The 25,701-nt window shown below is 57.3% G+C and overlaps 11 protein-coding genes across 11 annotated transcripts; 6 read left to right on the top strand and 5 right to left on the bottom strand.

Annotated features, from left to right (window-relative positions):
* Nucleotides 1-138: 138 nt before the first annotated feature.
* Nucleotides 139-1,657, bottom strand: B0H64DRAFT_99893 (uncharacterized protein). The gene is made up of 3 exons (XM_062809081.1): nucleotides 1,544-1,657; nucleotides 1,324-1,486; nucleotides 139-1,269 (listed from the first exon to the last, which is right to left on the bottom strand). The coding sequence occupies exons 1-3, from the start codon at nucleotides 1,565-1,567 to the stop codon at nucleotides 206-208; spliced, it is 1,251 nt and encodes a 416-aa protein (XP_062662932.1). The 5' UTR covers nucleotides 1,568-1,657; the 3' UTR covers nucleotides 139-205.
* Nucleotides 1,658-3,926: 2,269 nt separating this feature from the next.
* Nucleotides 3,927-4,910, top strand: B0H64DRAFT_415727 (L-threo-3-deoxy-hexulosonate aldolase; the record flags this gene model as incomplete). The annotated part of the gene is made up of 1 exon (XM_062805118.1): nucleotides 3,927-4,910. One exon carries the CDS (start codon nucleotides 3,927-3,929, stop codon nucleotides 4,908-4,910), a length of 984 nt encoding a protein of 327 aa, XP_062662931.1.
* A 558-nt stretch (nucleotides 4,911-5,468) lies between these two features.
* B0H64DRAFT_99865 (FAD dependent oxidoreductase) lies at nucleotides 5,469-7,240 on the bottom strand. Its single transcript, XM_062809080.1, has 3 exons — nucleotides 6,971-7,240; nucleotides 5,939-6,883; nucleotides 5,469-5,850 (listed from the first exon to the last, which is right to left on the bottom strand). The coding sequence occupies exons 1-3, from the start codon at nucleotides 7,005-7,007 to the stop codon at nucleotides 5,501-5,503; spliced, it is 1,332 nt and encodes a 443-aa protein (XP_062662930.1). The 5' UTR covers nucleotides 7,008-7,240; the 3' UTR covers nucleotides 5,469-5,500.
* A 910-nt stretch (nucleotides 7,241-8,150) lies between these two features.
* Nucleotides 8,151-8,730, top strand: B0H64DRAFT_415725 (thioredoxin-like protein; the record flags this gene model as incomplete). The annotated part of the gene is made up of 2 exons (XM_062805117.1): nucleotides 8,151-8,193; nucleotides 8,264-8,730. 2 exons carry the CDS (start codon nucleotides 8,151-8,153, stop codon nucleotides 8,728-8,730), a joined length of 510 nt encoding a protein of 169 aa, XP_062662929.1.
* Nucleotides 8,731-14,911: 6,181 nt separating this feature from the next.
* Nucleotides 14,912-16,337, bottom strand: B0H64DRAFT_99784 (uncharacterized protein). Its single transcript, XM_062809078.1, has 3 exons — nucleotides 16,260-16,337; nucleotides 15,695-16,192; nucleotides 14,912-15,582 (listed from the first exon to the last, which is right to left on the bottom strand). Exons 2-3 carry the CDS (start codon nucleotides 16,101-16,103, stop codon nucleotides 15,002-15,004), a joined length of 990 nt encoding a protein of 329 aa, XP_062662928.1. The 5' UTR covers nucleotides 16,104-16,192; nucleotides 16,260-16,337; the 3' UTR covers nucleotides 14,912-15,001.
* On the top strand, nucleotides 15,863-17,104 carry B0H64DRAFT_99618 (uncharacterized protein). The gene has a single exon (XM_062809076.1). It carries the CDS (start codon nucleotides 16,199-16,201, stop codon nucleotides 16,967-16,969), a length of 771 nt encoding a protein of 256 aa, XP_062662927.1. The 5' UTR covers nucleotides 15,863-16,198; the 3' UTR covers nucleotides 16,970-17,104.
* Nucleotides 17,105-20,275, top strand: B0H64DRAFT_99643 (fungal-specific transcription factor domain-containing protein). Its single transcript, XM_062809077.1, has 2 exons — nucleotides 17,105-18,170; nucleotides 18,225-20,275. The coding sequence occupies exons 1-2, from the start codon at nucleotides 17,240-17,242 to the stop codon at nucleotides 20,018-20,020; spliced, it is 2,727 nt and encodes a 908-aa protein (XP_062662926.1). The 5' UTR covers nucleotides 17,105-17,239; the 3' UTR covers nucleotides 20,021-20,275.
* A 200-nt stretch (nucleotides 20,276-20,475) lies between these two features.
* Nucleotides 20,476-21,244, bottom strand: B0H64DRAFT_388404 (uncharacterized protein). The gene has a single exon (XM_062803267.1). It carries the CDS (start codon nucleotides 21,110-21,112, stop codon nucleotides 20,531-20,533), a length of 582 nt encoding a protein of 193 aa, XP_062662925.1. The 5' UTR covers nucleotides 21,113-21,244; the 3' UTR covers nucleotides 20,476-20,530.
* On the top strand, nucleotides 21,245-22,008 carry B0H64DRAFT_388401 (uncharacterized protein). The gene has a single exon (XM_062803266.1). The coding sequence runs from the start codon at nucleotides 21,324-21,326 to the stop codon at nucleotides 21,849-21,851; it is 528 nt and encodes a 175-aa protein (XP_062662924.1). The 5' UTR covers nucleotides 21,245-21,323; the 3' UTR covers nucleotides 21,852-22,008.
* B0H64DRAFT_472552 (ribosome biogenesis protein Nop16) lies at nucleotides 22,009-23,389 on the top strand. The gene is made up of 2 exons (XM_062807940.1): nucleotides 22,009-22,415; nucleotides 22,515-23,389. The coding sequence occupies exons 1-2, from the start codon at nucleotides 22,300-22,302 to the stop codon at nucleotides 23,119-23,121; spliced, it is 723 nt and encodes a 240-aa protein (XP_062662923.1). The 5' UTR covers nucleotides 22,009-22,299; the 3' UTR covers nucleotides 23,122-23,389.
* On the bottom strand, nucleotides 23,375-25,009 carry B0H64DRAFT_388395 (uncharacterized protein). The gene is made up of 3 exons (XM_062803265.1): nucleotides 24,527-25,009; nucleotides 24,241-24,461; nucleotides 23,375-24,159 (listed from the first exon to the last, which is right to left on the bottom strand). Exons 1-3 carry the CDS (start codon nucleotides 24,689-24,691, stop codon nucleotides 23,640-23,642), a joined length of 906 nt encoding a protein of 301 aa, XP_062662922.1. The 5' UTR covers nucleotides 24,692-25,009; the 3' UTR covers nucleotides 23,375-23,639.
* Nucleotides 25,010-25,701: the final 692 nt, after the last annotated feature.

Raw genomic sequence — 25,701 nt, 5'->3', positions numbered from 1 at the left:
GATTTGGGCGCCTCTAAGTGTGCGGAGTCGCGCGGGGGGCGCAGCTATTTCAGGGGTGCTCATTGGCAAGGCTGGACGGCTCAAGCACGAATCCCTCTCGGCCACCGTATGACGAGCGGTCTTCAATAATGCGGCGTCCGCGGCAAGAAGTCCAAAAAGAGGCTGATATTGTGTAGATTGAGAATTTTACAGTGCCTCAACTACATCAAACCAGCTTCCAGGCCCCGTCCTTGCTCTCGATCCTCACCTCCCTGTTCTCGTCGATACTCCGCCGCCCGGCCTCGAGAATGGCCGTAGTTGCAATGGTATTCCTCAGAGTCGGAAGCCCCTTCGCATCCAGATCCGCAGGCTTCAGCTCCCGGGCGTTAACAGCCCGGCAACCGTCTACAAACTTCTCAAACGAGACATAGCCATACCCGCTCTGGCCATTGAAGTTGCCATCTTCATCCGGGGCGTACCGCATGTAAAAGGGATTGTACCACACAAGCTGGCCGGCGCTGTCATCGGCGACATCATAGCCACGCTTCGCCTGGTTGATGGTGATCTCACCGTCCTTGGCGAGATAGTGGAAGTACTGGTTGGAGTGCACTCCGGCCTTCTGCGGTGCCGTCCACGAGGCCGTGTACACGCCAGTGGCCCGCTTGGACGGGTCGTCCTTCTTCTCCCAGTGCACCAGCAGCGAGATGGTGTCCTCGGTTGATTCGTGGCACCCCAGGCTCACGGCAACACCTTTGGACGCCGAGGCCGAGACCTTGGTCGGGACGTAGCCCAGCTGTGAAACCATGGAGTCGCAGATGTCGACGTGGTGGCTGTTGAGGTAATACGAGATGTCCGAGTCGATCCCGGCCCACGCCTTGAAAGTCTCGAGCTGGAACTTGGGCTGTGACATGTAGCTGTAGAAGTAGTTGAAGTCTCCTAGCTTCAGGGCCCGGGCCTTGGCGTCCCAGTAGGCAGGGTCGAACCGCTTGTGATGCTCGATGTACACGTAGACGCCGCGCTTCTCGGCCGCGTCGAGGAGAGCAAGGTGGTGCTCCAGCAGCTTCACGGCTGGCTTGGTGATCATGACGTGGACGCCCCGTTCGATAGCGTAGAGGGCAATGGGGTAATGTGTGGTGTCGGGGGTAAAGATGGTGATGGCATCGCCGGGCGAGAGGGCATCAATGGCCGCCTTGTACGCGTCGGGGTCTTTGGCATCGTCGGCCGGGTACGATTTGAACGATGTGTCCAGGTTGTTGTAAGCCTGGGTGATGTTCTTTTGGAGGTGCTCCCCTGCAGAATATCGTCAGGAGATGTTGTGTCACCGCGGGATATGTTGCAGCTTACGGATTGCTGGGTATTTTGTCCCGTTGACACCCACCATCGAGAGTTCGCCCACCTTGCCTCTCCTCCGAAGGTCGAACAGGGTCAAGCCCACGACGCCAACTTTCTTATCCGAACCAGAGGCACCACCACCAACGAAGCCGGTGGTGTACTCGCCGGTACCGACCTTGATTGACCGTTGTCAGCCCGCGTACATGAATAGCACTTGATCCTCTGAGCTTACCATCAACACATTGAGGGTCTTCATCTTGACTGCGATTGTAGGGTACCAAGGTAAGGTAAGGTATTGAAGGTGAGGCTGTTGTGGAGAGGTGTCGACGGCCTGAGAGGGAAATACCGTGTGAAACCGGAGGGAGAAGAGCCCAATTATTGGAGCGCTGAGCACAGCACCGTCGGCATCTCCCTCTCACCTTGATTGCCAATCCAATTCATCCCCAGGATGGAACGGGATCATGCACAATCATCGCCGGGAACCGCTGCTTGGAGCCGTTCCGGAAGAATTCGTGATGAGGGGTACATGTAACAATGGGATGGAAAGAGGGGCCAATTGGGGCATTTGGAGGGGCAATGGAGGGGCATTGGACGAGTTGTGAACCATTCCATGTCACAAGTTGCTCCAACTCGATGTCGCTCAGAGCGTTCATTTGTGGAATGTTTGCGCTGCGAAAGGGGAAAGGATCCATCTTCAGGCCTCCGCCTTCTGAGATCACGCAGTACCTAGGTGGTGAAAGGTTGAGCCGCTGAAGAGCCGTGACGGAAGTTCAATTCAGGGGACAGCAAGCCCTGGCCAGCAGCCACTGGTGGATTGCGGGGCATCCATTGGGGAAGCCAAGTCCCAAGCTGCCAAGGCGGCTGGACCCACACTCAACATGGACCCACCCCCACGTTTCTTCCCCGCATCAAACTTTCCGCTGCAGTTGATCAGGGAACGTCAACCGCGCTTCCTTCTTTTGAATGCGTCTCCCATTTTTCCCTGCAATGATGGCGACGAGGAGGATACCGTACCGAGGCTCGAGTTTCACCAGAATCGTCTTATCTTCTACCGGCTAAATGTCGCCATCCATTTCTTATTCTTCCCCTCCATCACTTCTTTAATCCAGAGCCGCGAGTTCGACATCCGAAGTCGAGAACTTGTGAAAGAAAGCGCTTGCCATGATTGGCGGAATTCGTTTTTCCGTCTCACACCGAGCAGACGAGCTTGAACCCGTGTCGCTTCTCTCGACTTCACATCACCCGAGTCGTCGTTGAGATCCATCCTCACGCCAACGAATGCGGGGAGAACGGGGGGACTGACATGCTCCCCCTCCCTCCACTTGTCCTCCCCAACGACTCACCTCAGCAGCCATTGTGGTATGCTTCTCGTGGCCTTGCCGTCTCTCCGAGCCAAGTTTTCGTTCTTCCGTGGTCTCCGCCTCCATGTTCTTTCCGCGCATGTTTACCTTATTACCGGCATCCGTGTGTGTAGTGTGGGGTCTGCAGATTGCCCAATCCGCTCCCCCTCCATTCTGCCGCCATCCCGCACCTCCCTCCGGCGACAACGTCGCGAAGCTGGGCCAGCCTCAAGCCGGTCTCCGTGCTGCCAAGTTTTACTTGATGGGTTGTGAATGGCTTCGGCAGCAGAGAGCTTCATGCCCGTGCCTCCCCTTTCGAGCTTCCGGACCACACCCACTGCCTTTTTCTAGCCATGCTTGACGGAACCATCATCTGATCAAGGACTGGTCTCCCCGGGTTCCCTGCAAACGTGGCAGCCAGAGCGCCCACTTACACCATTCTCGTGGCTTGAATCCCGAACCAATCAGGTATAGCACCCGCAGATCACCTCGACCGGCTCTCGAACCCCGGCTCGCACCCCCGTGAGCGGTGGGATGTTTTCTGGTGATCCAAGGAGAGTTCCCTGTCCCAAGACTCCGGTTCCCTTCTTCTGGGTCTCCTATACTTCTGTCTTGAGCGTTGAACCTCAATCAAGAGCTGCTTGGCTGGACCCGGCTGCCGGGACTAGTGAGTTCTGGCTGTTGCCCGCCGTGTCTTCTGCCGGCCTACCGGGTCTCGACGTCCATCCCACTGCTGTCAATGGTACTTCGGTGCGTGATTTCTGGTCTAATCGAGTTATATATTACCCCGATATAGCAGCCCAGAAGGAAAACTTGCCGAGCCCACCACCCTGCGTGGAGTGGTGGTCGCGGAGATCCATGTTTTCCCGCATCTTCCCCAGAGTTTCAGCCCCATCGGCCTTTTGCGTGAGCTTTTGGCCAGGTCTCGCCCAGGGAGCCAGGGACACCGGCCCCACGACCTCCACCGCCCCCGGTTGCCCCAGTATCTCATTCGGGCTCCTCGCAGGCGACAGACGTCTACAAGTAACTAGGTTTCCGGACACGCTCCGGAACCCCACCGGCCCTGGTCAAGCTTAGGTCATGGAACGTCTGTTCACTTTGCGACCCCCAATTTCCTTCATAAGCCGTCATCTTTCCGCTTTTACTGTCTCGTCCTCTTCCGTCCTCCATTCCCGTAGTCCCCCACGTGCCCTTGATTCCCACTACGTGTTGACCTCTGATCGTCTATCTCTTTCCATTCACACCCGCTCCCACGTCTCGCTACCTCGAACCATCATGACTGTTGGCAACGGCACCGCCAATGGCGGCGAGGCCACCCGGCGGCCGCTCCCATGCGGCATCTACGCCCCCACCATGACCTTCTTCGACCCGGAAACCGAAGACCTGGACATCCCCACCATCAAGAAGCACGCCGAGCGTCTCGTGCGGGACGGTCTCGTAGGCCTTGTCACCATGGGCTCCAACGGCGAGGCCATCCACTGCACGCGGGAGGAGAAGCTGGCCGTCACACAAGCCACACGGGAGGCCCTCGACGCGGCCGGCTTCACCCAGACGCCCATCATCATCGGCGCGACCGAGGGCAGCGTGCGGGGCACCATCGAGCTGTGCAAGCAGGCGGCCAGCGCAGGCGCCGACTACGCACTGCTCCTGCCCCCCTCCTACTTCCGCGCCCTGATGAACGAGGACGCCATCCACGACTACTTCACCGAGGTCGCCGACGCCAGCCCGCTCCCGCTCATCCTGTACAACTACCCGGGCGCCGTGGCCGGCATCGACATGGACTCGGACCTGCTCATCCGCCTCGCCGCCCACCCCAACATCGTCGGCACCAAATTCACCTGCGGCAACACGGGCAAACTGACCCGCGTGGCGCTCGCCACCGACGCCCAGACCCCCACTGCCCCAGGATCCGGCTACATGGCCTTCGGCGGCATGTGCGACTTCACAGTCCAAACGCTCGCCAGCGGCGGCAGCGGCATCATCGCGGGGGGCGCCAACGTGATGCCGAAGGTGTGCGTGCGCGTGTGGGAGCTGTACGCGTCCGGGCGGGCCGACGAGGCCGTCGCGCTCCAGCGCACGCTCGCCCGCGGCGACTGGGTGCTCACCAAGGCGGCGATCGCGGGCACCAAGCAGGCGATCCAGAGCTATTTCGGGTATGGGGGCTTTCCGCGCCGGCCGCTGCAGCGGCTGGATAAGGCGCGGGTGGCGGCGATTGAGGAGGGGGTGAGGGAGGTGATGGAGGTGGAGAAGTCGTTATAGGGGGGGGGGGGGGGCTGTGGGTGTGGATAGGGGGTGGGTGGGTGAATAAGGGGGTGGGGGGTGGTGTGCTGTATATTTTTGGATGTGTAAAAGGGGTGCAGCTGGAAAGGGGGGTGGTTATTTGGAGGGGTTTATCGCGTCAGCCGTAAGAGCTGGCCACTTAATGCATTGCACATAGGTAGTAAATAGCATCGAGGTATACCGTCGAAAGGGCATGTCGGGAAACCAATGCGGCTTATACGTTCAAGAGCTACGCCAGGCGGTTATCGCCATGTCGTGGAGTGACCAAGAACGTGCCATGTGTTCGCCTTCACATTGCAGCCAGTGCCAATCTTTGGATCAGAAGCCAGATAATAAACATGCAAGGCAAAGACGACGGACCATCGGAAAGGAAGCAATGAGGTGTTTGAAGAGGCTGGTATCTCGACAACGGGCAGATCATCGCGTGTATATAGATGGTAGAGACCAAGGAAACGCCATGAGAGAAACTCGTAAAAAGAAAAAAAACCCTTTACTTGCCCACTAAATCTTTGAGTTCCGATCCTGGTATCGAAGTCCCCTTTAAACCACGTAAACAGATACCCCCAACCTCAAACCTTAAACTTCCTCGGATCCAACCGCCCCACCCCCTCATCCGTCTTGTCCCCAAATACCATTCCCGCCATGAGGTAGCCCGTCCCCGGGCCGTTCTGTATCCCCCAGCAAGTGTGCCCCGCGGCGACCCACAAACCCGGCACAGACGTCGGGCCGATCAATGGGCCACGTTGCTCGCCGAAACGGATGTGCTGCGGCAGATAGCAAGCCTGGCGGGCCTTGACGGGGGCGGCGGCCAGGGCGGGGGAAACGGTGGCGATATAGGCCAGGAGGTCGTCGCATTGGGATTGGTCAACGGAGACCTCGTCGGCGGTAGCGGGAAGGGGGATCATGTTGTCGGTTTCGCCTGTTGGTGATGTGATGTTAGTCGGTCTTTTTGTCCTCAAATATTTCTCTGCTCTTCTCTTTCCCCAGGATAACTAGTAATTTCTTACCACATGCGTACACCTCCCCGAAGGGACGGGCATATATCTCCGGGTCGACATTCCCCCTATGGCGTCGTTTCTGGCCCTTGCCGGCGCGGTGGTCGGGAATGTAGTCGGCTGGCAGTTGGATATCGGTAAAAACAGCGTAGGGACTCACGTCGGCTTCGTAGACCACGCTGTGGGCCCGCAAGCCTTCGACTCTCGTCCGCGGGATCAGCTTCCCCGTCCACGGTCCCGCTGCTACGATGACGTCGGTTACGTGGGTGATGGTGTGTGATTCCCCTGTATCGCGGTCCTCATAGGCGACGCTGTGCACGCCAGCTATCCTAGTATCGTGGATTTTGGTGACTTTAGCCCGCAGCCGGATGTCGGCCCCTTTCTCCTTTGCTAAGTCGGCCATAGCGTTGGTGAAGTAGAAGGGGTGAACTTGGGATGTTTCGGTCGACCCTGGGGAGCCCATCTCGTCGTATTGATGGACTAACCCGCCATCGATCCAATCTAGGTCGGACGGCAAGGGGGAATCTTGTAGTAAACCGGCCGCCCTGCTGTCTTGTTTTGGGAGCTTCTCCCACTCCCCCGTCGTCTCCTCTGAAACGGCACTTTGTATAGGGAGGTCGCCATTGGTACCGTTACTCGCTGAAGGTGGCGGGGGATTTGATGGCCTCGATTCTAAATCATTCGCTTTAACTACGGCAGCCAAGCTGCCGCATCCCAGACGGCGGTAGCCCCATCGCTTTGCGCCGTTGTGTTCGGCTGCCAGTTCCCTGTGTAGACGGTATGATAGCGGTACGAGACAGGTCGGATATGCCCATAGCGCCAATAGCCCGCCGGCTTTGCCAGATGCGCCCGAGGCAATGGCGGTCGCTTCGAGGAGGGTGACGGTGTGCAAGGCCGGGTTGAACTTGGGATGGCGTGTAAGGTAATAGGCCGTGGTGCATCCGATGATGCCGCCGCCTGCCGGTTAGGTTGCATGAGCATTAATTGTTTTTTGTTTGTTTTTTTGCGCACCTGGCAGGGTTCGAGGGACTTCAATTGACGTACCAACAATGACGATGTTCCTCTTCTGCTGCGCATCCATCCTTGCTGCACCTCGGGCTGCAACTGCGGCTGTGTCGCAGGATACAAAGCAAAACTAGTTAATTAAATTGGGCGATATATCTTAGTAGCTCCCTCGGATTTTAACTCATGTGAGATAGTACCGGTTTTTCGATTTCGAATTCAGATCAGATCTAAGCTTCTCTTCGGAGTGATGTTGTTTCGCAGTTGCTCAGTTGCCGCTCGGAGCGCCCAGACGGCCCGCTGCTGGTGCCGTCATCCTCTCTTGCCCTGGCTCAAGCTTCTGACAGGTGGGGCACCCACGTGGCGGGGAACCGAGTATTTCTTTGTTCGAATCCAATCGACTGGATTGCACAAACAACTTGATGATTAATAAGTCTCGGCGGTTGAACCGACATGATCCAAGTCTTGTATTGCCCATCCAGACCTTGGATTGACTCTGGAACTTGGTGCCTTGATGCGCCGGAAGGCAAGCTCAACTGAGTGGAATGCCCGAGCAGTGGGAGACGAGGGGCAAGAACGGTGGGGCTCGCCAAAGCGCCCCTGCAGCAAACGCGCAAACCTCGGCGAAGTCCCTGATCCAAACTCAACTCAGATCAGACGACCTCGGGGCCTTTGAGTGTCTCCTTTCTGTGCACGCAGGAGGCGCTTTACTCGGCCATCGTGCCGAGCATCGGGGTTCGGAAAGGAGACCAGCCCGGATCCCGAGGCATGACTAAGGTGGTACGGTGAGTTACCTAGGTACTGTACTGTGTAAACTCCCGCGCAGTGACCGCTCCGGAACATGAAGCAGAGAAGGAGCAAAGCCCGAAACAAACTAGCCAATAGGATAACTCGGTAGTTGCGTGAAATCGGTCTGAAATCCGAGGCTGGACCCCACGCAAGCTTGCCTCCGAGCCTTCTTCAAGTTCTTATTAATCCACGTCTTTTCCGTCTCGACTCCTCCCCACTATCTTGACCGATGCTTCTCTCGACATTCATGCCCATCTCCCGCCAGCTCATAGCTCGCCTTCCGTGCATTCACCCATCGTCATCGAGACTATTGACAGCAACTACATCATACAATCTGCGCCGCTTTCACTCGTCGCCTTTACAGCACCCCAAACCCGCACCCAACGTCACAGCTTTGAAGCACCAACTCCCCCTCCACAGATCCTTCGCAGCCATGGCTTCCGCTACAAGCTTCTACGACTTCAAGCCCCTTAACAGTGCGTAATTCCCGCCTCTCACCGATTTCACCTCATTTCCTAGCGTGGCACCCACTAACCCCACCTTCAGAAACCGGTGCCGAGGTTCCCCTCGAGGACTACAAGGGCAAAGTCGTCCTGGTCGTCAACACGGCCTCCAAGTGCAGCTTCACCCCGCAGTTCGCCGGCCTGGAGAAGCTGTGGAAGTCGGTGAGCGAGAAGCACCCGGACAACTTCGTCATCCTGGGCTTCCCCTGCAACCAGTTCGGCGGCCAGGACCCCGGCAGCAACGACGAGATCCAGGAGTTCTGCCAGGTCAACTACGGCGTCACCTTCCCCGTCATGGGCAAGGTCGACGTCAACGGCGACGACGCCAGCCCCCTCTTCCAGTGGCTCAAGGCCGAGAAGCCCGGCCTCATGGGCCTGAAGCGCGTCAAGTGGAACTTTGAGAAGTTCCTCGTCGGCAAGGACGGCGCCGTCAAGGGCCGCTGGGCCTCCACTACCAAGCCTGAGTCGCTGGAGAGTGTCATCCTGGCTGAGCTGGCCGCTAAGCAGTGAGCTAGCTGTCTGTGGCGGTTCGAGGTTTGGTGGAGAGCGAGTGCCTGTGCTTATACCCAACTTGTACGACTACGCGCCGGTTTTTGGGCGAGGATCTTTGGAAGGGAGGCAAACGGGACGTTTGTTATTGAGTTTATGGACTAGGGATGAAGAACTGAGAATGGTTGATTGGTGGATATCAGCCGAGATTGTCTTAACGCAAGCAAGGAAGATGAAGCATATAATTAACACAACACTATGACAATTACCTCGGTCCTCGCTCTCTTGGAAACTAAAGTTCTGTGATTGACCCATTAGCAACCCTTGAGGATTATAACCTCTTAGTGAATAGCATCGTAGCGCTGCTGCTGCATGGTGGCGGGGTGTCAGAATCATGATTAGCCTCCGTGTTCCCAGCAACCTATGATCAGTTTCCAGGAGAGAACACAGTACCGTAACAACCTTCAGATCGGATGGTGACACTGGGAGACGTCTTGTAATACTCATGACGCAGCGTATTGCTTCCATGGTATCACATTAACCCTCGAGCGCTTTATCAGCCGAGGCTAGGGATGTTGGAAGTATGGGAAACTTCAGTGATAATTGCATCTAGGTGACACTTTTGTACATTGAAGTCATAGTAGAGGTGACGAACTCACTGCCGTATCTATATCTTTCCGTCGAGTCGTGCGGCTATTCACTCCACGGACTCGGAGCCTCGCCACTCATCCCCATCCCCAGCTCCTCGGTCGTACCTCTGAGACCGGTAAACATACACTATAAAAAGAACCTGAATATCCCATCCTCTTGTTTTCTGCTCAATCTGTCTTCCAGCTATGAGCTACAAGACTTGGGATGGCGACAGTGCCATAAGCCTTTATTCTAGAAATATGAATCAATCTCTCAACTTCCCTTATAATCCGGCGAACTCCAATCCACCCGTGACTCGTGTCCTCGAATGCCTAAACGGGACGTCGGTCCGAGGGCTCACGTTTCAAGGTAGATAGATACTCCTATATACAATAACTTGTCCCCACTCTTAGTGTGCTCCCCGTCATCCCCAGCGGAGGTAAGGGAAGGTTTGGTCAAGTTAGCACAGGGGTTAATGGCCATAACCAGCGTACTTAGCTACTCTATTTATCTGTGGCGGCACTCTGACAACAAACTGGAGACACGCAGGGTCTTGCTTCAAGCAGGCCTGTCTACGTAGCTTCCTCTTGAGGCACTCTCCGTCCTCTGTGTTTCTACTAGTAATGATGTTGCCGACTAGAACTGACCACAACATTGGTGTTAATAACTCAAGTCCCTTCAAAAGGGGACCAGCAGCAGCCCGTACTGACTTGCCCGGGTCGAGCACGGGTACCTCGATAACAACCTGCGGCGACCTACGGGTGCGAGCATGAATGCTATGGCGGACAATGCATGTCAAGGGTAAAGGCGGCTTTACATAAAAGGTACTATCAAGATATGGTTTATTGTGTGGATCATAGTCACCCACATGGTCTTGTCAAGACCCCCATATCGATACTACCTAACCCACGCCGTACCTTTCATCCGTTGAAAAGGGGCAAGTGTGATGTGACCTGTCTTAATGCCCAAGTCGTGTTCCGTTGTGTATCTCGGGTTTATGGACAACCTTGGCCAGGGCGTAACAGTTGTACAACATGGCCCCTGAACGCTGCGCATAAATCATGGTCCCTCGATGCTCGATCACGATTGAGTACGGAGCGGTACTCGTTATTCTTGAATGAATAGTAGCTACCGGCGAGTTGGCCGGCCCAGCCAAAAGTAACCCGTCAGATCCCGGATTGCGTCCATAAATCCGCCGCCATGTTCCGGGTCCGTACGACGAATGGTGTTCTCGGAGGCCGGATCCGAGGTGTCACCCTCGGTTCGTATTGTTCAGGAAGGATTACTTGTTTGGTAAACTGCAAGGGAATACGAATTATGACGACATCGCTTAAGCCTCATAGTTCAAGAGGGAACCGATGGAATGTGATGGCTCATGGAGGAGTCCCGGTCTGAAGCCGAGCCCCTCCTCCTCGCCGGTCACCGTTGGTGTTACTGCGGGATGGAAGACGAGACCCACGGTGAGTCGACTCATGGGTTTTGGCTCGGAATCTTCGGGGGCGGTAGCTCAACCGTGAAGGCAAGAGCCCCGAGCTGCAGAACGAAAAGAGCCACGCATCGGGATCCGCGCTCCCGTTGCCTGGGCTGACCGTGCAGCGTCACACGGGATGCAGTACCGCGTGCTCCCCGAGTCCGTACTGCTACCCGGCACGGGTTGGTGTTTTGGTCATGAGGGGCGTTCCGTTCTAGGTAAACATCTTCGCTGTTCGCCGCTCGGGGTGACCAGGCGTTTTGGTAACACAGAGGAGATGTACGGAGATGTGGCTCGGCTCATGTCACCTCTAGTTTCTGGTTGCTGGTTGCTACGCTGCCCGCCGATTTCACGTGGGGGCCGCCGAGCCAAGCAGTATCACCCACCGCCCCGCAAGAAATAGAAACGGATGCAGGTGATGAAAGCAACGCGAGGGACATCCAAGGCGTGGTGTAAACCATCGATAACTCCGAGAGGATGTCTTCATCTTCCCGAGTGGGGTAAGGTTCACGCCTCAACGGGCAAGTGTTTGGCTCCCGGTATGACTACCAAGATTCGAAACGCCACATCAAGTGCCCGGAAGTAGCAACTAAGAAGTGAGAGAGCCTGTGGGTTATATGAAGAGACCTCCCTTACCGGCTCCCTTTACACCCACTGCTGGGTAAGGGCTTCGTGAGCACGTCTATGATCAGACCGCGTGGGACGGCGGCAGTGCAGCATGCAGTGTTCTCCAAGGGATAAGCAAAGCAATATATAGCTTCCGACAAGCGGGGTCCACGGTAAGCCGCAATGTCCCGTCTTTGCGTGAACTCGCCTCTACGTGAGGTCATCCGTCACACATGAGAAGAGTCAACATGCGGTCGAGCCGCGCCAGGCGGCCCTCTGATGACTCGCAAAAGGTCGGTGATGGCACAAGCGTTGGGTGGCCCATGCCCTTTTCCCTCGTCACTTTGTTTTGTACTTTTGGGGTACAAGGAGGATGGCTCAGACACGGGTCGATATTGGCGACAGCCGTTTGATGCATTACGGGTGAGCGTAGGGCCATTGCGTGCGCAGCTTAACAAGAAGGGCGCTATTCGTCGCCGAGTCACAAGCAGAGAGACGGCCACGAGTAGGACCAGAGAGACGACCGTTCGGAGGAGCGTTCTCGAACGAGCGGGGACGCAGCCGCCCGCCGCGGGAAACATGACTCTTGTAGGAAAGGCTCAATGCCAATTCGGGTGCTGGGGTTGACCTGAGTGAGCCTGTCCATGCCTGTCTCAGCTCGGGCTCGAAGATATCGACGCTTGCCATGCGGCGGGCGGGCGTGGTGTCTGAGTCGAGCGGGTCTGGACAAAAGGGGTCAGACGAACAAAGGACCCCCTTCTCCATGGAAGTTCCATGGCCACGGGGTACATGGTGAGACATTGTCTGTTGGAGTCGAGATTGGTTCCAAGCGGGCGGGATGGTTTGACCTGGCCCCGCGTGTATCCGCTTTCCCATCCGCCAGCACTGGCCAGCCACACCAACCCATCGGGGATCGCCCTGTTCGTGGCGAGGGATCGGCATGATCTGCTGCGAGGCATCGTAGGCGCCAGCTTGAGGGTTGGGCGAATGATGGTGAAAGGAGAGAGGAGCTGGCGGAAATTCGGCACCAAAAACGTCATTACCGGAGATTGTTTCTAGCGCCGACTGTTGAACTCAGATGTCAGAGTACCAAAGTTGTGAACGGCTTGACGTCCAAGATGCTGAGCCCCTGAGCCTGATCCCTCAGCATCGGGTCGACTGCCGGATACACTGACACCTTGGCGTTACAGGCAAGCCATGAGAGAGACAAGGCGGTACTCAGCGCACAAGAGGGCCCCCTGTTTGCTGAGCCTGAGCATGCGACTGCGACGACGCCACGCCTCTGGACCTGGCTCGGTGACAGAAAGGGGGCTAGGGCAGGGCCAAGACGCGGGGAGACCGTGCACGATCAGCCAGGAATCGGAACCTTGCCGGACGCGGCAAGGCGCTGCCACTGCGATTGCAACGTTTCATCCGTCCCAACGGTCGGAGAAAGCCGTGAATTTCAGCAATCACAAACACGCTGTGGGCGCTTGCGACGAGCGTGTGATAAAAGAGGGCATCGGGTCCCTGAGAAGGTGCGAGATGCTCTGACGAGATCCCTCAAGCTGCTGTCATCAACAGGATCGGAGGGATGAGGGGGACCTCGTGGATGCTCAGAGGGGGACAATTAATTTGGAATGCCGTCGAGCTGACTGGCAGAGGGCGGTTTTGGTGACGGGTTGGTGCTTGATGGCGCAAGCTTCAGCTGCATGATGCAGTGTGCCCTGTGCGATGCAGCAGTCCTGCAAACTTGGACAGTGCTTCTTGTTTTCCGTTCTCGCCCAGCGCAAATATCCGATGGGAGTGTGGTCAACCAGTCGGCGAAAGGCATCTGCGAAAGCTTATCAACCGGGTGATAAGTGGCTTGGGCTTGTGCGAATCTCAGCTGGGGCTCGAGCTGGCGAAACGAGGCCGAGAGTCGCTACCGAGGCTCTCCAACTTTGTTGCGGCGCCCGCGATTCGAGATGGTTAGGCGGAAGCCAAGACGCGGTGCCGTGAAGCGGCGTCAGGAAAAGGGCCGTTTTCTCCAGCCACATCTCTGGGCTTGCATCCGCGTCCCCGGCATCCCACTGGCTCGACTGGCGACCCCAAGGAACCCGTGCAAAGCTTGGGTGTCGCGTGCAGCCAATGACAGGTGCATCCGACTCTCGGCCATTGCCAGAATCGGTGGAGCCGACCGGCGCAGGGCTCAAGGAGAGGGCAGCGGCAGCGGTCAGTGGTTGTCCACACAATCCGAGGCCGCTCAAGACAGGCCGATTCAATAGGAGCTGGCTCACTGGCAGGCTGAAATCCGGAACCTGTCTCAAACGACGATCAATTTCAACAGTGCTTGATGACAGAGACACGGCGGCTGTCAGCCGTGATTCGTCGCCTGTCTATCAGGGATCAGCATCGCGACCTGCAGCTGAAAGTGCTTGCGGTTTCGGTGCCCGCCGCCGACCAAAACCCACTTCCATTCTGTTCACGCGAGCACGTGAAGGAGAAGGACCTCGACCGGCATATCTTGCGCCGGTGTGGAGCACATGGGAGTTAGCGAGAAGTTTGGATACCTAACCGACACCTCGGGAAGACGCGATGGCATGGCCAGCAAATCGTTGCAGCAAATGGCCGCGACAATGGCGGCAGATCAGGCATCTCCTGGCTTCGGTCGAGGTTGCCTCTCCTCCGCAATCCAAGCACGTTCTCGCGAAGAGAGAAATGCTGAGCCGGAACCTGCGGGCTAAAAGCCTTAATGCGTGAAGGACGAGGCGCCTGTTCGGGGTGGTATGCAGTACATATTCCGGTGTAAAAAGTGATCCCCATTGATGTTCGAGACACTGAAACGGAGGGTGAGGCACAATCCAAATTCCCTCCTGGATGACCGACTGAGATGCTGCGTACTGTGTAGGCAGTTATTGTTCAGGCGCGGGTCTCTCGTGGCTGTTCAGCGGTGTATCAACCAACTGCTTCATCGTTTCCTCGGTCTTGCACAGCCATGATTCAGTGTCTTTTGGCCGTGTGACGAGGCATGAATTTAGGTAGCTTGGCGGTTAAGACTAAGACGGATCAACACCACACAATCTCCGTCGAGGGATGGGGAATGTTCGAGTGAAGACGCTAATCAGTCGGAACGTTTTATGCTAAAATCACTGGCCAATGGCCAGAGCAGAAACGAGGTTTGTTCAACGCTAAGAAACCGGGGGAGTAAGTTTGGACTTGTGGATTTGTGATGGAGTGGCGAGCGGTCGGTCGGCGCCCGCCCCGAGGCCCCTTCATCAGAAGCGGCCTGCGACATGCTTGGCGACCCGGAACTGGGAACCCCGACGTGTCCGACCAACTCCGTTCCTCACCACATGCCCCCCCCGGCTTCCGGTTTGATTCCGGAGATGTGGCGGGAAGCGTGTCGTTGGCGAACATGACAATGTCATTAAGGTCCGGTCGCATTGCTGTTTTCGCGTAAGCGTTGAGGTGCTCGTCTGTTCATCAATAGTTACCTTGGTCAACTGCAGCAATGCCGAACTGGCCGACAGTTTCGGTGGGCTCCGGAGTTCTCGGCGTCGTATCTCAACCCCCGCTACAGATCTCGCCCCTTGCGTTCACCGGGCGATCGATAAGCAACGCTCCTCATCTGCCCGTACAGAAGGTCGCTGGAAGCCCGTGTGGAAGCCTTTGGTGGAGGCTGTGTCCTCTGCATGAGTAAGTCAAGGGCCAAACGGCGGGGTGGTCCGCTGACCGGCAGCTTGCCACCAAAAGTCGACAGCGCGAAGGACTTGGTCGATTTTGGGGGTCATTGGTTTGTGAACGTTGGTGTTTGGAACGGCTGGAGGTGAGTGAGAGAGCAATCGGGAGAGGCTTATCAAATGAAGTCCCCCCCTGGACAACCTCATGGGGCAGGTCATCAAGTTTTGCTGCTTCGCTGGGCTCCGTCATGCTGCTTCGCCAACGGTGGCCTTGCATGATATCGTTGGTTTTCTGGCCCAGCAACCGAGATAAGCGGCCCCCGAAACTATTAGCTGCCGCGAGAATAGCGATACTCCGTACGTTTTGTGTAATCACGAACCCCCACGCCCGGCTGCTCATGGCGTCGTTTTGCGTGCTTCCGCTGCTTTGTGCCAAGTGGAGCAGGACGGCAGCCCACTGCTTGCTTGTTTTCGATGGCTCATTACTGACGACCAGGCACACCCGAAATATTTCGCTACAAGTAGCTGCGAATGATATCAGCGTCCCGGAACTCTCCCAGCTAGAAGACTCTAGGCAAGGGGAACGGCGACATTTGACGAGGAACACAGGCTAGCCTCCGCTTGGAGCAACGCTGACAATTTCTGATAAATCCTCCAGAGTTCGTCTGATAACCGGGTGGGGTGCTGGATTCTGATACTCGAAGACGGTGGGCCACTACCCACGAACCCACCTCGCCTCGGGTTGGAGCGCTAAATCTCACCTGCCGAAACTGCAGCCAGTCGAAAAGGAACAAAAATGTTCGCGATGTCCGACTGGCGGATGAATTTAGCGAGATGTTAGTTGCGCGCGGGGAAAGACAGAAGAAGCTTGAAGTGGGTGTTCGTTCTCTGAAGATGGCGAGGTAAGATGCGAACTTGAAGCTGAAAGTGAGAAAAGAGAGAACCGAGGGGTCCAGTCGGTGGTGAGGTACGATTGGCCAGAACTTGAAATAACCTCCCGGTCCAATGAACGTGTTTGTGTTGTTCCCCAGAATCGTGCCTGCCATTTTTCTTCAGCTTCACGAATGCCTGCCTCAACCTGGAAAGCCCTGTGGTCTCCGCTTCTGGTCATCCACTTTTCAGAGGGAAGGAAGCGCTTCGGATGATGGAATCCGCCGTGAGAAACTCGTGCTGCTTTCAAAACCCTGCAATCAACAACTCACCTCAAAGCCTGCAAAAACCCTGCGCCGTTTTGAATTCCTTTTCTCGCAGGGATACCGATGCTTGCGGGAATCTTTTTCTTCTGAGCGTTGCGGGTTTCCCGAGATCAAGTCGAGGCAGCTGGGACGATCCTGTTCAGTTGCGTTACCGGCAGCTGTCTGATCGGAATCCCGCATGGCACTTTTACGTGGTATCTCATCCCGTGTGCTCTCTTGCTACTCCCAGCTGCAGTTTCAAATCCTCTCTGTCAGCTTTTGCTTGTCTGTTCCGACTTGACCGCGGTACCGTCCCGCCCCTGGCGCCATCCGCCATCGCCCCGGTCGAGTGGCCAGGATTGGCATCGATGGATGGGGTGTGGGCCTCGGCAGCCCTTGGAAACCCCTGCCCTTGCGGACCTGCACACCCCCGTCACCTGTCGCCGCCCCAATTCCCGATTCCCAGCCGTTGCACCAGTCACCCACTGAAGGGCCGCCTCCACACCGGGGCCTATTTTGCGCTTGGGGGGTACCAAGAGAATGTTGGTGTGGATGTACCTCAGAGTACCCCAGGCCTTGCCCAAGGAAAAGGAAGAGGGGGGTGCTGCTGGGCTGGACATGGGGCCGCACCACACAAGCGTCTGCCGCGGTGGTCAGTGAGAAACACCCCCATTCTGATTAAAACATGCCCTTCTGCCCGCAAACCTTGCCTGAACCCAGGTGTTGAACCTTCTTGACTCCCCCTTTGCAACCAGGTCTCATTGCCACTCAACCGCAGTGCTATGGGCCCTCAGTCTCTCCATATTCCCGCCAATTTACCCACACCAGTCAGCTGCTGTCCGTTGGAGGCCAGGCCTTTTCTTGGATAGCATTGACTTTGTCGCCCCGTTGCCCTGGGTTTGCCCTCTCCATAACACTGGACTTTGGACCCCTGGAGCCCGGTATCTGCAGAAGCGAAGGCGGACGAAGGATTGCCCTGGACACCGCTTCTGACGAGACGCTTCGCCATGACCGCCCCGATCAACACGCCGGCGACCTCGACGGCAAAGGACGCTGCTTCTGCGAGGAAGCGTAGGAGAAGGGCCCCCGCTGGTGGAGCCGCGGATGACTGCTTTACGTGCGCCAAGCGGAATGTGAAGTGCGATAGGAGGAGGCCTTACTGCTCGCAATGCCTAGAAATTGGCAACGAATGCTCCGGTTACAAGACCCAACTAACTTGGGGTGTCGGCGTGGCGAGCCGGGGCAAGCTGCGCGGTTTGTCGCTCCCCATTGCGAAGGCGCCGCCCGTGAGCTCGGCCAAGACGAAGTCGGCGGCGACGGTACGGGCCCGGACCGGATCTGTCGCCTCGACTGGGCAATGGCCGGCAGAGCAGGATGACCGGGTGATCAGGGAAGAGGTGGAAGTGAAGATGGAGATGGGCCACAGGCGGAACCCATCTGTACCAATGGCCACGCCTCACTTTCACCCTTACGACATGGCACACCTATCCCCAACCGAAACGGCGCCCCCAGGTTGGACTCACATCCCTTTCTCGTCGAGCATGACCGCGAACGATGCGTCGAGATTTCCACGGCCCCTACACATTCCGGTGTCGTCCCCCGGGGACATGATGCAGCGAGAAATGATCCAGACGCCAATCGATTCGATGAGCGACGTGGACTACATGTCCCCTCTCGGCCACTCGTTTCCGAGGGAAGACGTCCCCACCTTCATCCACAGCCCGATCGTCTACGAGGGCTTTCCCAGCCATACCTCGCCCGTCCCCCAAAGCCCGGTAGCGGCCATGATGATCGAGCACTCGCGGGCACCGGCCCCATGTCCCAGCCTCGTCTACACGCCATCGGAACCCGCGTCCAGCCTCCACTCTCATCTTTCTCACGTTGATAGCATGGAGGCGCAGTTGAGCCGCAAGATGCCTCAGGACTGCGACGTCCTGGGTGAGTTACACCACTTATAATCCCCGTGCAACAAACTCTAACCCCCTGCTCAAGTCCCTGGCACACCAGACCTCGACACGTACAGCTCGAGCGTTCAGTCACACGGCCCTTTCTGGGCTTCTTCAAACGCCGACGATGAGTCTGTGTCGCAGAGCGCCCCCGACAGGAACCCAGCACCATGGCCGGGGTCGTTCCCTTCTCAGTCACCCTCCCCAGTCCTGCAGGTTAGCTCGGACCTCATCACCAAGATGCCATTCTTCATGGACTACTACGAAAAAACCATGTGCCCCAGCATGGTATTCATCGACGGTCCTAACAATCCCTTCCGGGAACAAATCCTCCGGCTTGGAACCAGCAGCAGAAGCTTACAACATGCCATCTGCGCGCTCGCAGCGTGCAATCTGAGAATGAAGAGGAGGCTGAGCCGTGGCGGTCATCATGGCAGGGATATTGGCGAGAGGCAATTGGACATGAGCCCGATCGACAGCGGATCCAACGTGCAGCCCAGCGATCAGTCACTTGCCGAGGAGTACCAGCACCGGAATCTGGCTGTCCGTCTGCTCAACGAGCAGCTGAACGACGCCGAAAAGTCTATGCACGACTCTGTGCTCGCCACCATCCTTCTGTTATGTCACTACCGGATGGCTGAGTCGGGCGTGGCCAAGTTCCAAACGCAGTTCGCGGGTGTCAGAAAGATTCTGGGGCTACGGAGGATGTCGCCGTACCCGGCATCAAGAGACTCGGCATGGATGGAGGCTTTGTTCACTTACTTCGACTCGATATCTGCGAGCGTCAACGACAGAGAACCGCAGCTTACCACCTCCTTTTACGGCGTGTCACCGGACACGCAACTATTACCGCCAGGTGCCGAGAACCTGGTCGGCTGCGACCGCGAACTATTCAAAACTATCAGCAAGCTTGGCCGGCTGAATCTGCTATCACAGCACCGACCCGTACAACGTCTCCTCGCCTCTTCTCCATTACCGCGCATCACTACCTCCCGATCGGAATCCCCCCTCGACGCCCCATACAAGCCCCCGCCCCTCCACGCCGGCTCCGACCACCACCATAGCATCTTCGGGGGCTTACCCCACCCCGTCAACAGCAGCGTACGATTCGACGGCAACGGCTTCAGCACGTCCAACGTCGAAGACGACGACATGCTCAGCCCAACACACCTCCAGTCTCCGACCGCCTACGACGACCCCCGCAGCATGTTCTGGCGCGAGTGGAAAGAAGCGCGCCAGGCCCTCCAGAGCTGGGAGTTCGACGCGGCCCGCGTGCGCGCCTCCCTCACGGCGCCATCGCAAACCTCCCCATCTTCGCCGTCCCCGGTCGGGTCATCGCCCCACCTCCTCGCGCCGCCTCCCCCGACGAGCGGGCAGGTGCGGGACCTGGGCTCGCTGAGCGAGGCGTTCCGCTACGCAGCATTGCTATACACGGAGCGGCTCGCCAGTCCCAACGTGCCGTCCAACCACAACAACTTCCGCAACCTGGTCAGCCAGGTCGTCTACTACGCCACCAGCCTCGAGTCCGGCAGCGCCGCCGAGAAGTTCCTGCTGTGGCCTCTGTTCGTCGCCGGCAGCGAGTGCGTCAACGAGCTGCAGCAGGGCATCGTCCGCTCCAAGTGCAGGGAGATCATGGCCCGGAGTGGGTACATGAACAACTTGGCTGCCCTCGAGGTGCTGGAGCGCCTGTGGGCCGGCGAGGGCGGCTGGCGGGATCAGCATCATCCTCATCACCCTCATCATCACCAGGGGAGGATGGGCGGGAACGGAAAGGGCGGGCCGTTTAATTGGGCCAAGTGCATTGGCGGGCCTGGGGTAGAGGTGGAGTGGATTATGTTTTAATGGCTGGGTTCATGAGTTGCCAGGGGGGTTGGGTGGTATATCGTGGGGATATCCAGTACACACGGCGTGGTTGCACAGCACATACATGCATCGGGCGGTCTGTTTTTCTTTTGGCTTTGTTTGGGTCTGGTTTCTGACACGCGGAGCGGGTCCTCTCTGGTTGCGTTTTTTATCTACATCATCATCACTCATGGCAGAGCGGTCTACGACTCGTCTTTTTTTTACTTTCCATGTACCATGTATGCATACCCCTGGTAGTAGTTTGGGAAACGGGGCATTCACGGGCGCTAAGGCGTCGATATCTACGTTTGTCATAGTTCATAGTAGCTAGTTGGGCAGGCAGGCTCCTTGGGGACACGGGGAAATAGTCCATGCTGGTCACTACCTACTTGCGGTTCACTCTATCAATCAAATGCTCAACTCCCAGTGACCGTGCCGTCTATGTACCAAGTAAACGCCGTTTCAAGGACGGAGACCGCCACGGCTGCCAACCCCCATCCAGCCCAGGCCTTACCCGCATGTTGGCTGCGTCTCGGCAGCCGAGTACGACTCGCTCGTGCGCCATTTCCCCAGCTCCCTAGGTATGTCGAATTTTTTTCTTCTCCCCCCCCCCACCATGGATGTACGTCTAGGCCATGTATCAGACGTACCGCGCCGGTACCGACGCCAGGCACCGCGGCGCCATGCACTGTTGCCCGAGCGATCGGAGAGTCTAGCCCGGGAGGGAAAGGCTCGTGGGGGATGGGAGGCGATCGGGGCACAGAGGAGAGTTTGCTCCTCCCCCCTGGCGTAATGTTTCCGCCCATCACGCATGACGAGCTTCCCGATGCGCGTCTTGGCTGCTGAGCCGATATCTACGTATCTCTTTCTCTGTCTGCTGTGTATCCCACCCCCTTCCCCTGCTTCCTTGTTTCCCACAGACAACACGGCACATAATCTGTACGCACCCCTGCCTGGCGTGCCGGGTGGATAGATGGATAACCGAGATGTGCCGTTGGTGAAACCTGGGTGGGTGCTGCCGCGGTGGCAACCGAGGGCAGGGGGAAGGGTTACCAGGTAGGAAAGCAGAGCTTTTTTTTTGTCGTCTCTCATAGAGTGAGTGCAGGGGACGGGGGGGAAGCAGGAAGAGATGGAGATGGAAGGTGGAAGGGAAAGACAAGCAGGGCGCGGGTAAGCCGCCGCCGACTCTCTCCCGCTGTCCGCCCGGACTATTGATTCTGATCGGCAGGTTTAACTGTTTAGCTGACCGGACGGCAGCACCCTTCTAGACGGCTTCTAGAAGGTGAGTTTTGGAGGCAGTGCAATGCGCGTCACACACCCTCTTCTGCGGCTCACTGGTACGCTACCTACTCTCCCCGCATCGCCATGGCCCAACGCACCTAGCCAAGAAGCTCAAGCTTACTGTGTACCTACTAGTCGGGTGGGCGAGAGAGGAGGTGCGCAACAAATGGGCATGGGGGTTGAGGTTGGTGGGTGCCGGTTACAACGCGGGTTGCAGGTGCTTGGACTGCCACTTCCCCCAGAGTGGCCTCACGTACATGAACCGATCATACCTACACTAGGCTCAGGAAGGAAGGAAATCGAGTGTGGTGCTAAGATTTCAGGGAGGAAAAACGCGGGGTTGACACCGCTTGGCCACGGGAAGGATGGGGTGGTTTGCGTCGGCTTCGGCTTTGGGTTTCACGGGATTCCGCACGGAGAGTATGAAGGATGTGATTATTTTATTTTTGGAGAAGACGAGTTGTTGGGGTCCGAGGTGTGCCGGTTTGGGCAATGGTCAGACTATTGGGATGTGTGTCGTGACTTCCCCAGGAAGCAACTCCCAGGCTAAGATTTGATGCCAAGGCCACGGAGACTGGCGACCGTTCGAGGACATGTGACAGCCAAGCCACGGCTCGGAGTGGAAAAGTTAGCTGCACGATAACGAGGAGGGTCTGGCTGTGAATGAGCATTCTGGGAATATCCAGGGATAATTCAGAAAATAAGACACAACTTTTGATATGTCTGCAATCCAAGTACGAAGCTTTAGTTAGCTATTCCGGAATTGCAATGAGTGCTCCTCTCTCGACCAACAATCCATGGCTGGCAGGCTGGCAGCTTGGCAGTGGCCGCCAGCTGTCAGCCTCCGACAGCGATAAGCAACAAACCCCACCGAAAATCCGCCTTATCGCTCAATCGCTGGGAAATTTCGAAACAGCAGTCCACCACAGCAACAAGGCGAAGGAAGGTTGCTGTCGCCAACACCAACCCGAACCAACCCCCCCATCCACACACACACAATGGGTCGCGAACTCCAAAAGCGCAAGCGGCGCTCGTCGCGCGCCAAGGTCACCATGCCCAACCGGCGCAAGAAGGCGCTGAACCCGCTGGGCAACGACATTATCGCAAAGGCCTGGTATGTCACTTCCTCCCTCCCCCCCAGAACCCTCTCGAACCAACCCTCCCCCTTCAACCCCCACAACCAGTCCTAACCCCCCCCCCCCCCTCCCACCAGGAACAAAAAAGAGACCCTCTCCCAAAACTACACGCGCTTCGGCCTGGTCGCCAAGCTCGGCAAAGCCACCGGCGGCACCACCTCCACCAACCGCTCGACGCTCACCACGGCCACCGACCCGCTGGCAGCGCAGGCCGCCGACCGGGCGCACGGCCTGCTGACGGTGGGCGAGGTGCGGGTGGAGCGGGACGCGGAGGGGCGCATCACGCGCGTGGTGCGCGACAGCAACCCGCTCGGCGACCCGCTGAATGCGTTGGATTCCGACTCTGATGAGGATGAGGGGGGGGATGCGGAGATGCAGCTGCAGCGGGAGCAGGCGCAGGCGGAGGCGCGGTATGAGGAGTGGGGTGGTTTTGGTGCGGGGGATGGAAAAGAGGAAGGGGAGCGGCCCGAGGTGCTGCGCGCGCTGGAGCGCGAGGCGAACCGGCCGACGGAGAAGGCCGTGCGGCATCAGAGCGGGCGTGAGATGGAATGGCTGCGGCGGTTGGCGGATAAGCATGGGGAGGATACGGCCGCGATGGCGAGGGATGTCAAGCTTAACCCGATGCAGCAGACCGCGGCGGATATTCGGAGGCGGTTGAAGAAGGCGGGGTTGTTGGAGGCGTGAAGTGGTTAGTGGTGTCAAAGGGGGTGGGTGTTCCAGAGATGGAAAGGGCTGCCGCCGCATGCGGTTCTGATGCCCACGGGGAAGTTAGGGGAAACAAGTCTAGGTTTATATGGCGTGGTCCGTTCCTTGCGGGGGTGAGGGGACCAAATGGGCTGCAACATATTTGTCATAACTGGCGTTTGGCGTTGTCCAAGGGGTAGAGGTAAACAAACAAAATCTACACGAACACAAACTAGAAGTCGAAACAAGAAAGTTGAAACAAATTTTGCATGTTCATGGTATCTCTTGTTGATCTACCCTCTAAGACGCCGGCAACACCAAAAGCTAAGCCAAGTCAACGCTATCCCTATATCCCCCGACCAGGCGAGGAAACCAAAATGCACCAACTATTGAACCATCCCAGAACAGACCCGTAGCCATACAAGAGTGATCCGCCCACCCCACCCCCAACATCATTCAACCCGACATCAACCTACCCTATTCTGTCTCTGCCGTTAACCCAAAACCATGTCCCGCACTCATAGCCTCTCAATACGGTCATAATCAGCACGAGGGAACCTCGCGTCCTCGAACCCGTCCGCCGGCGCGGGGCTGGCGTACCGGCCGGCCGCAGACACGCTCCCGGAGTGGTACTCGGTGTCGTGGCCGTCGAAGGGGTTAGCCTCCTGCTGGCGGAAGGGGTTGTCGTGGTAGCTGCTGACGGTGCTCGCACCACCGACGTGGCTGGCGGTACCGGCGCCGCCGTAGGGGTCCGAGTAGTCGGAGCGGCCGCCGAGGCCGGTGCCGGCGCCGCCGTAGCTGGAGGAGCCGTCGAGGCGGTCGTCGTGGTCGTGGTCGTTGTCGTGGTCGTGGTCGTGGTCGGCCGCGTTGACGGGCGCGTACGACTCCTCGTCGTGCGGCGCCAGCGAGAAGGCGGCCTTGTCCGGGTCGATGTTCTGGCTGTTGAGCTGCGTGCGGTCGTAGCCCGGCAGCCGGTTGTTCCACTGGTAGTACTTGAGGGTCCAGATGCTGAAGAAGGTCGTCACGCAGAAGAAGAGGCTGCGGCGGGGTTTTGTTAGTGGGGGTTGCGATCAACAAAGTGGGTGGGGTGGAGGGGGGGTATAAGGGTCGCAAACATACAAGACGAACACGGCCATGGCAACGACGGCTTTGCTGAGGTGGCAGGCTGTCCCGCAGAGGTTAGCCGTGTTGTAAGCGGCCTGGGTTGAGAAGGCCGAGAGCCAGATGACGGCGAAGACGGCGTCGACGACCAGCATGGCGTGCGGCTCGGCGAGCTTTCGTGTGCGTGGGAAGCGCGGGGCCATCATCAGGTAGATCCAGGCCGGTACCGAGAGGAAGAACTGGAAAGCAAGCCAAGTCAGCGCTCCAGTTTTTGGTATCGGAAAACTAATGGTGTAGTCCATACCACTCCGAATGTCCAACCATTGTTACCAACGATTCTTGAGCCCTCTGCTCTGAAAACAGCAATCCCTAGCGCCCAAGACACAAAGCCGAAGAGGATCTGAACTGAGTGGAAGATCAACTTGAACATCGGGATCCGCTCCGGATCGAATTCGAGGTCCTCCCACATCTTGTCTGGGTGTTTGTTGTGCGCGGAGGGAGGGGTTGCTTGTCTCGGAAACGGGGGGTTTTGACGATCCGTTAATGTTGACTTTTTGGGAGTCGCAAACGCTAACTCGGGCAACGTTGAAGCGCAGCAAGAGGAGAGACCCTTCAAAACTCGGTGCTCGTCAGCCACCCAAAAAAAATAACAGAAGCAAAACAAAGTGGTGGCAAGAAGCTCACAAATAAAGAATCACTGTTTGATTTCTTGTCAGAAAAAAGGACGAAACAGAGCCGCGCGGTTTGCATCCCAAAACAGGGTCAGCTCGCAAGAAAATGGATCCCAACACAGCCGCCGCTGCTCTTTGCCCAGGCGACGGGGAGCCCAGGGCTTGGCGGTGGGTTGCACAGTGCCGAGCCACACGAATGACGCCTCCGCAGAAGCCACCGGCACCCTGAGTTGTTGGATGAGCCAATCAATCCAAGATGACAGGCTCTCCTGGTGGAGCCATGCGTGGCATTGTGCATGAGAGTGGGAAGGAAGAGTGAGACAAGTGTTTACCCCAAATGGTCTCTTGACATATCATTTCGAGATTTGAAGCCTGAACAGTTCAGAGCAAACGGGGTCCGCCAAAATCACATCTTGTTGCCCGACTTTGCTTCTCCGGGACTCTCGTGACTTTGCCCGGCCTGAGAGGCTCTGATTTCGCATACCGCAGCCAAGGACGACCTGAAGCAATTGAGGACCGTTGTTCGTTTTAAAAAGTCGACTCCAAATTTCAAGTACCGACCGGCATGCAACCCACCAATGTCGACTTCCATTTCCAGATGCCTAACTATTTATTATACTTGATGTACAGAATATGTAGTCATACATAACACCTAACTAGCTATGGGAAAACCGCCAACTCAACACTTCTGTGGAGCAAGTATGGACAACGTCCTCTGTACTTGTACAGTATGTAGGATTCCGTCGAGCTACGGAGTGCTGGCTGGCCCAGCAACCGCGGGCCACGGCCGCTGACGACGCAATCCCGC

This window comes from Chaetomium fimeti (assembly GCF_033439085.1).
Source record: "Chaetomium fimeti strain CBS 168.71 chromosome Unknown B0H64scaffold_2, whole genome shotgun sequence".
NCBI lineage: Eukaryota > Fungi > Ascomycota > Sordariomycetes > Sordariales > Chaetomiaceae > Chaetomium > Chaetomium fimeti.
The sequence above is the reverse complement of the archived record's forward strand: the minus strand, read 5'-3'. Positions and strand labels throughout refer to the sequence as shown.